The sequence below is a fragment of the Mus pahari genome, chromosome 1 (genome assembly GCF_900095145.1).
Source record: "Mus pahari chromosome 1, PAHARI_EIJ_v1.1, whole genome shotgun sequence".
In the NCBI taxonomy this organism is placed as follows: Eukaryota; Metazoa; Chordata; class Mammalia; order Rodentia; family Muridae; genus Mus; species Mus pahari.
In genome coordinates this window covers 2,387,684-2,396,601 of record NC_034590.1, presented here as the reverse complement: position 1 = coordinate 2,396,601, position 8,918 = coordinate 2,387,684, and the positions used below count along the sequence as shown (strand labels likewise).

General features: G+C 50.6%; 1 protein-coding gene across 3 annotated transcripts in view; it reads left to right on the top strand.

Annotated features, from left to right (window-relative positions):
* Positions 1–8,918, top strand: part of Sipa1l3 (signal induced proliferation associated 1 like 3) — a 199,111-nt gene that overhangs the window by 135,389 nt on the left and 54,804 nt on the right. For all 3 annotated transcript variants that reach the window (XM_029537203.1, XM_021197937.2, XM_029537198.1), the window contains exons 8-9: positions 1,735–1,892; positions 8,202–8,778. In XM_029537203.1, the coding sequence (XP_029393063.1) occupies positions 1,735–1,892; positions 8,202–8,778 (735 nt within the window). The remainder of the gene's footprint in view (positions 1–1,734; positions 1,893–8,201; positions 8,779–8,918) is intronic.

The window sequence follows — 8,918 nt, the reverse complement described above, 5'->3', positions numbered from 1 at the left end:
TAGCCCTGGCTGTCCTGGAACTCACTCTGTAGACCAGGCTGGCTTCGAACTCAGAAATCTGCCTGCCTCTGCCTCCCGAGTGCTGGGATTAAAGGTACGTGCCACCACGCCCAGCTTGGCAGGTCACTTTTAATTTCTCTGAACCAAGTTTTCCCATCTTATGAAAAACAGTCACATGAGTCACTGCCACTCAGGGTTTAGGGAAGGTTCAGCAAGGTCACGAATTTAAGATATGACTAGGAGGTAGGCCTCATATGGGGTCAACCACAGGAAGCAATTCTTGTAGTTAGCAACTTCATTTGTGCAGTTCAGATGCATAAAGAACTAGAGAGCTAACAGGCCCAGGGCTGGAGTGACAGCTCAGTGCTCAAGAGCACTGGCTGCTGTTCCAAAGGACCCAGGTTCAATTCCCAGCATCTACGTGGTGTCATTCAACTGTCTAACTCCAGTCCCAGGAGATCTGATACCCTCTTCTGACCTCTGAGGGCATTCAGCACACACATAGTATACGGATGTGAATGTAGGCAAAACACACATGCACATAAAAATAAAAAAAAAATTAAAATCTTTGGTGCTATACTTGACAGCACATGCCTTTAATCCCAGCACTAAAGACACAGAGGCAGGTGGATGGATCTGTGCAAATTCTATACTTCAGAACTTCCAGAATAGTCAGAGCTATATAGATAATCCTGTTTCAAAATAAATGAAAGAGAATTAGCAAGCAGGAGATTGCCCAGTTTAGTGTTTAAGGCCACTCAGGGCAATTTAGGAAAGCTCTCTCAAAATAAATAGTTAAGAACAAAACAGAACTCAGCAGTGGTGGCTAACTCCCTTTGTTCGATCAAGAGTTAGAGCTCATCCTCGGAGGTTTACTGAGTCTGGGTCCTAGCCTGGGCTGTGTGAGACCTGTCTTCCCTGCCCTCTAAGAAAGAACAAAAGGTGTGGGGGATGTCAGCTGTAGTCTTGGCAAATAAAGAAGACACCGTGAAGGCACCCATTCTGGAGATGGAAGCAGGGGGGAGAGGACATGGCTCCCAGGAGTGCAGGAGAGAGAGCCTCATAGCATTGGCCCTACCTGTGCATTCTGGTCAGATTCTGCCGTTGTCCATGTGGCCTGCGCACATCCAAGGTCTCCCACCTGGGTCCTCCTGCAGTAAATACGATTTGCCAAGCACTCTAGTTTGTCAAACTCTTTGCTAGGATCTAAGGGATTGTTGCAGGCAACGGTCAAAACAATGTCCCATTTTCTCATTATTGGCAACCTGAATGGGAAGAGATAAATGAGGAACAGGGAGGGAGAGCCTTTGTGTGCAAAATGTGGCCATAAATATCAGATAAGGAATAGGAAAAGGCAAAGAAAGGCATGCTGGGGCAGGACAGATCTCAGAGATTTGCTGTGGGTGACAGAAATCCCTCCAGGGAGGAAGGAGCAGCAGGGACAGCCATTCCCACTGTTTGCAAGAGGAGGCTTTCCTGGAATGTTTGAAGAGTATCCGGGCAGGTGTGGGAGGAGGACAGGCTGTGTCAGAGGCTGGGGGGCCACATGTGGGGCTTGTCCATTCCCCTGAATGAGAAGGAGCCAGAAGGGCTCTGAGCTTCCAGGGACAAGGCCTGACTCCGGTGCTCACATGCGCCCTCTGGTGGAAGTGGGCGTAGGAAGCCAGCAAGGCAGTCTGGGTAGGATTCTTAGAACTGACCTGTGACCCTTCCCTCCTCCCTCTCTGCTTCCAGCTGCTGAGGAAGAGGCACATAGGGAATGACATCGTGACGATCATCTTCCAGGAACCCGGTGCCTTACCTTTCACCCCTAAGAACATCCGCTCGCACTTCCAGCACGTCTTCATCATCGTCCGAGTCCACAACCCCTGCACTGAGAATGTCTGCTATAGGTACAGCTGCCAGCGTCCTGGCCACCACAGCCAGGGCCTGAGAGACAGAGGAGGATGTACCTAGTCACAGATCCCACCTCACCTCACTTCCTGCTCCCTGGTTCCCACAGGGCCCATTTTTGGGGAACTTTCTGAGTAATGGGAAACGGCCTCATCCTGGCTCTCAGGAAGATATGCTTGTCTATGCTGGTTCTTGGGCTCCTCACAGGAGGCTCAGCCAGGGCTTCCATGGTCCTGAAGGGAGCTTCATCTTCTGGAAGCACTCAGTTTAACATCTTCCCAGCTATAGAGGGGGAAAAAATGGATCGGGCTGGGGGTGTAGCTCAGTTCACAGAAAGCTGACCTAGCATGCACGGCGTCCCACGCTAGGGACCCAGTGTAGTGCGACGTAAACCCAGCACAGTGGTGCATTCTTATCATTCCAGTGTTTGGAAGGTTCAAGGTCATCCTCAGCCATGTATCAAGTTTAAAGTCAGCTGAAGTACTGGAGACCCTGTCTCTTGAGGGCAAGAGAGCAAGCAAGCAGCCACACATCACTGGGACATGAGCAGAAACTCTGTGGAAGCCCTCTGGCCTGGCTGCAGTCAGGTGCCCCTGGGGGCTCAATGCCTGGCCTGGCATTGTACGTGAGAACAGAGAGCTACTGGGGTAATGACCTAGAAGCAGACCCCAGTGATGCCGGGGGGAGGACACTCTCCAGGACCACCTACATGGGGGCCCTGCTTGTAGGTATTGTTGAGGAGGGGACAAAGTGTCACTATGTAGCCCAGGCTGTCTTCCAACTCATAATCCTCCTGGCTGAATGTCAGGGTGATAGGCATGTTGGAGTGGGGGTTTTAGTTCCCACATAGACATGTAACCTAGGCCTCAAGCCTCCTCTTTACCCTCTGCAACAGCAGGGCTTCCCCACGTTCGTGGCTGTCCCCAGAAGATAACAGGGAAGCCCTTGGAGACTAGGAGCAGGATAGAACTGGATCCTCTGAAGCACCCCAGGATCCTCTGGCCCAGGCCCAGACTGTGTGGAGCAGGTGTACTGTTTCCCATTGTTTGAACATGGTGTAAAATCCAAAGACTGCAGGAGAGCGAGTGGGCGTGCAGCTGCATCAGCCCCCTGCCCAGCTGTCCTTACCACGAGTGCTGCTTCTGTGTCTCTAGTCCATGTAGTGTTCCGTGTGTCAGCACAGGTGCTGGCTGGCTAGAGCCTCTGCTGTAGAGCCTAGGGGCTTCCACTCAGCAGTCTCCGAGATCTTTGCGTTCCAGAATTCTGTCGAGTGACAGTTTCCCATTGTCCTCCAAGGACAGGCATTTGGGACAGTTTGCTGGTGCCTGCACTTGAGTCTGCACCCATTGCAGTCACCGTCAAACATGGAGCTGTCTAGGAAATGGTTGCAGTAGAAGTGGGGGAGCAGGGGCCCCTGCCCATGTACACTGGTAGCCTTGGTCTTGCGAGAGCTGGCAGTATTTAATAGTATTGAACAGCATGCAACTGATGTGAGCTGCTGTGTGGGACGCATTGCCCAGTGACTGCCGGGGACCAGCACCATCAATCCTTGCCCTGGCCCAAGGCCACCACCCTGTTACTGGAACATTCTGTTGCAGTTGCAGGATGCTGGCTGGCACCTTAGACTCTGAACTGTTTCTCCACACCTGAGAGGTAGCCCGGGTGACAGAGGACAGATGCTCATATGTGCCAGGGAAGAGGAAGCAGCCTGCTTGTGCCTCAGAGGTCAGCAGGAAGGTTGAGGTAGCCAGGTGGCCCTTCTCCCCTCCCTCCTCAGTCCTTTTTACTTTGGCAGAGGAGTGGCACAGGATGGGGGAATCAAGTGCAGGCCATGTCCATGCCAGGCAAGACTTCACCACTGAACCATCGTTGTGTTTTGTTTCTGGGGCCTGATTTGTATTGTTTCTGTACACACTATCACATAGCCATGCTGGTCTCAGACTGGCCTCAAGCCCATAGTCATCCTCTTGCCTCAGCTTCCCGTGTACTGGAATTATAAACCTGAGCCACCATGATCAGCTTACTATGTCCAAGCACCCCTAAGTCAGGATTTCTCTGGGGCTTGGGGCTACAGTGGGTTGGTTGTTTGGTGTGCATGTGCATATGTGTTGTCTCCTGGATGCAGGCCTCACTCATGCTAGGCAAGTGCTTTACCTCTGACCTATAGCCCCAGCCACGCCCTTGGCTTTTTTGAGACAGAGTTTTGCTATCTAGCACAGGCTAGCCTGTAATTCAACTATATAGCCCAGGCTGGCCTCAAACATGTGGTCCTCCTGCTTCATAGGGATCCGCCACTGCACTCGGTGCTCCTCCCCTCTCTGCGCCTTCCTCCCCTACCTTGTGTCTCTAGTAGCCTACTCCCACCTCCCGCCCCTCCCGACGGCTCGGGCTTGGTCCCCAGGGTGACTTCTTCCTGACACACAGCTCTTCCAGGGATTTTTGGGTTTGGTGGTGGTGGTGGTGGTGGTTTACAATTTAATTTTAAAAGACTTTTATTGTGCAATATTTTAAACATTCTGAAAAGAGCAGAAAATAATGGGTCAGACACCCGTGTGCCCCGCCAGCAGATTTAACAGATATTAGCATTTTGCCTTCCTTGCTTCACTGTTTCCTCTTTTCTTGATTTTTAAAGAAAGTATTACTGATACAACCTTACCAATCCCATGGCACCCACTCTGCCCGACCCAGTGCCTCCTCCAGCTGTGAGAAGAACACGGAGGCCAGCCTGCCCCGCCCTCGCTCCTGGCCCCATGTGTGCATGTGTGTGTGCGTGCGTGTGCATGTACTCATGGGTCATGTAGCTCAGGCTGGCCACAAACTCTGGGTCCAAAGATGGCCTTGGACTCTTGCTTCTTTCTCCTCCTCACAAGTGCCAGCATTACAGGCGTGTGCCACCATGCCTGGCTAGCACATCAGAGGACCTTGAAGGCCTGGGGATCCCTACTCCAGGCACCATGCAGACAGTAGTTGAATTCATAACTGCACATGTCCTAGAAGCTCCTGCTGAGCTCTAGAGGATAAGGAGGCCTGGTGGCCACACATCTTCTAGTTCTTGTCTTTTGCCATTTCTTTTTTTTTTTTTTTCCATTTCTTAATGGCCACCAGCATCTTCCCTGAGCCTGAGGGTTATAAAGAAGCACAGCCCTCGAGCTAAAACTGGGGGACCAGCTGTTGCTGGTGTCCAGAGCCTTCAGCAGCTTACAGCCTCATGACTTAAAACCATGAGTCAGGATGGTGAGGAAAGCCAGTCTGTCAGTAAGCAAGTGAGTGCCAGGGGAAGTTGCAGAGCTCTCCCTGTGAGTCAGCCACTCCCTTGGAGTTGAGACAGCCATCCTGATTGACCTGGCTGGGGTACGGTCACTATCCTCTGTGGTCACACATCCATTGCTTATTGGTGGAAATCATTTTCTTCTCCCTGTGTCTATCCACATACTTACTTTAGTTAGTAACGAGTTCCTGGGCTGGTGCTGGAGAAGCCACTGAGCGCAGATTGTGTGGTCCTCTTACTCAGGAAAGGACACTGCCTCAAATGATGGAGATGAAAGGCAGGGATGAGGCCAGTCTTTGGGGCCCCACGGTTGCTCATCTCCTGCCCTTGCTCAGTGCCATCAGAGGCGGCCACAGATATTGCAGATGTATCTCAGTTGTGGAGCCAGAGAGAAGCCGAAGCCGCTACTGCCACCACCAAGGACTTAGCAGAAGCCTGGTAACAGACTCACAGTGTGGATGGCTGAGGAGACTGCTGGGAACATGGGACACGGGACAGCAAAGAACCAGTTCTGCCCACCCCACAAATCAAGGGGCATGAGAGAAGTTTCTAGAAGCTTGTGGGAGTTGTAGCCCTGGGAAAGCAGCCACCTAGTAAGAGCTGTGGCTGTGAATAAGGTATCAGAACCAGAGCCCAAAGCCCCGCCACTATCATGGCCAGGCAGGAAGGAAGGGAGAAAGGTGAGTACAGTTGTGTATAGCAGCGGGGACACACTAAGGGAATATGACCTCAGTTGGTTTAACTACTGCATGGGCATTATAGGGCTTGCTTATACCCCGTCTTCAATAGACAGTACAATACATGCATGAAGTAACATAGTATAGATGGCCTCTCCTCACGTCACTAGGTTGCACATTGGGGCACCCCAGCATCTTTCCTCTTACCAGTGACTCCCGTTGGCCAAACTCACTTAGAAGCCTGAGCCTGTGGGACCCCTGGTATAGAGGCCTTCCTTCTCCTAGACCGTGGTGGATGAGAAGTGTGAGATACCTCTGGGGCCATGTGTGGTATGTCCCTGCCTGAGCTCTGACCCCGGGCTTGCCTCCTTCTGCATGTACTCTTTTCCACTTAGGCTGTCCCACATGCTGTTCCTTCTGTCTGCTGTGTCTTCCCCGAGTCTGAGGTCTTAGCTGTCGCTCCCTCAGCCCCACCCCCACCTCCAGAGGCTACTGTCCAAGCAGGAGCTCTGTCCTGCCCTGGACCACCATTCTATCTTTGTCAGTGTCTGTTCATATGTGTGCTCAGTCAGAGTTGTAGAAAGACCAGAATCGCTGTATGCACAAAGCTGAGAGGAGCATCCAGGAAACCCCTGTCAAACAAATGGATGAATGTTACACCGTTCCCTATCCAGATGCAGGAGGGTGCTGTAGAGGCCAACCAAATGCCTACAGGCATTGTACTGTGTTTGAGTTGCATAGGGTATTGAATAATCTGTAGTCCACTTATTTATTTTATTTATTCTTCTGAGAAAGGGTCTTGTGAATCCCAGGTTGGCCTCCAGCGTGCTGTTCAGCTAAGGATGATCTTGGATTCCTGGTTCCTCTGCCACTGCCTCCTGAGCTTTTGGATTATAGGCATATGCCACCACACTACCTCCAGATTTTAAAAATCTTTGTTGATATGATTTGCAAAGTATATTAGTATCAAGTAAGTTAAGAAAGAAAGAAACAAACAAACAAACTAAATTGCACACACGTATTCCACAGCCAGCCAGCTAGCCCGACACTGATGGTATGCAGCAGGAACGGCAGCTCTGACCTCTACCTTACACCAGTGGCTCTCAACCTTCCTAACGCTGCGACCCTTTAATACAGCTCCTCATGTTGTGGTGACCCCAACTATAAAATTATTTTACTGCTACTTCATAACTATAATTTTGCTCCTGTTATGAATTGCACTATAAATATCTGATATGCAGGGTATCTGTCATGAGGCCTCTGTAAAAAGAGTCATTCATCACCACCACCGCGCCAAGGGATCTCAACTCGCAGGTTAAGACCCTTCCCTTTGAGTCAGCTCCTGTCCAAGCCTGTCCCAGATTTTCCTCACCCTCTTAGGAGCAGGTGGCTCTCCCCGGGGCTGAGCCATCCCATTGCAACTCAAGAGCACAGAGCACAGGTTTCTCCATCCATCCCATACTCACACAGTTCAAGCCCTCATTCTGGGCATTGCCCAAACTGTATCACATGATAAGTGGAGAAGGGCAGGAAGCTTGCCTCTGACTCGGACATTAGAGAGGACAGAAAGTTGTTTGGTAATTTTTTCTCCCAAATTGTAATCTAATACATAAAATGTAAAACAAGAGTAAATGAAATCTGGAGCCTGTAGCTGTAATCCCAGCACTCAGGAAGTTGAGATGGGGTGTCTCAAGTTCAAGGTCAACTGGGCTTCATAATGAGACTGTCTCAGAAAACCAAGGTTGGCTGAAGATGCAGCTCTGTGGTAAATCTCTTGTTCTGTATGTGAAAGCCCCAGGTCTGATCTGCAGCATTCTGTGTGTGTGTGTGTGTGTGTGTGTGTGTGTGTAATATATATAATATGTTAAAACATGTTCTTTAACTTTCCAGTCTAATTAGCAATTTACTGATTAGATAAATGCTTCCATTCATAAAGAAGAAGCCCCAGGGCTGGGGTACAATAGGCTCAGTAGCAGAGCATGTGCCTAGCTCCATGGTTCATTTCCAGCATGGCGCACAGGAGGGAGACAAAAAACATCTTTCTTTTCTTTTCTTTTCTTTTCTTTTCTTCCTTCCTTCCTTCCTTCCTTCTTTGTCTCTCTTTTTTTTTATGGTTTGGGGTAGTCAGAACAGGGTTTTCCTGTGTCACCCTGGCTGTCTTGGAATTCACTCTTAGACCAGGCTGGCCACACCTAGCTTGCCATCACCCTGGCTAGAGACAGTCATAAGGAGCCCAGGCCAACCTTGAACTCCTGATCCTTCGTCCACCTCCCGAGTGCTAGGGTTGCAAGTATATATAATCCTATCTGTTTTAAGGAGTCGCATTTTTTTTTTACTCCTCTAAATGGTTTCTCCCTCCTCAGCATGGCTGTGACCCGATCCAAAGATGCTCCTCCCTTTGGCCCCCCAATCCCTAACGGAACCACATTCCGCAAGTCTGACGTCTTCAGAGACTTTTTGCTAGCCAAGGTAATTAACGCTGAGAACGCTGCTCACAAATCCGACAAATTCCATACGATGGCCACCAGGACCCGTCAGGAGTACCTGAAGGACCTAGCTGAAAACTGTGTCTCCAACACCCCCATTGACTCCTCCGGCAAGTTCAACCTCATCTCCCTGACCTCCAAGAAGAAGGAAAAGACGAAGGCCCGGGCAGGAGCCGAGCAGCACAGTGCTGGGGCCATTGCCTGGCGGGTAGCAGCTCAGGACTACGCCCAGGGCTCAGAGATTGACTGCATTCTGGGCATTTCCAATGAGTTTGTCGTGCTCTTGGACCTGCGCACCAAGGAGGTGGTCTTCAACTGCTATTGCGGGGACGTCATCGGCTGGACCCCAGACTCCTCCACAATAAAGATCTTCTATGGCCGAGGGGACCACATCTCTCTACAGGCTGCAGAGGGGTCTGTGGAGGACATCAGGGACATTGTCCAGAGGCTAAAGGTAAGAAAGTGGGCCCAGCAGTGGGTGCCTTGCATGTTTGGCAGAAGGTTCCAGAAGTATTGTAGTGCCTAACCTGGCCCAGGCAGTCAAGTGTAACATGCCCTAAGAATCAATCAATTAATATCTCTCTCTCTCTCTCT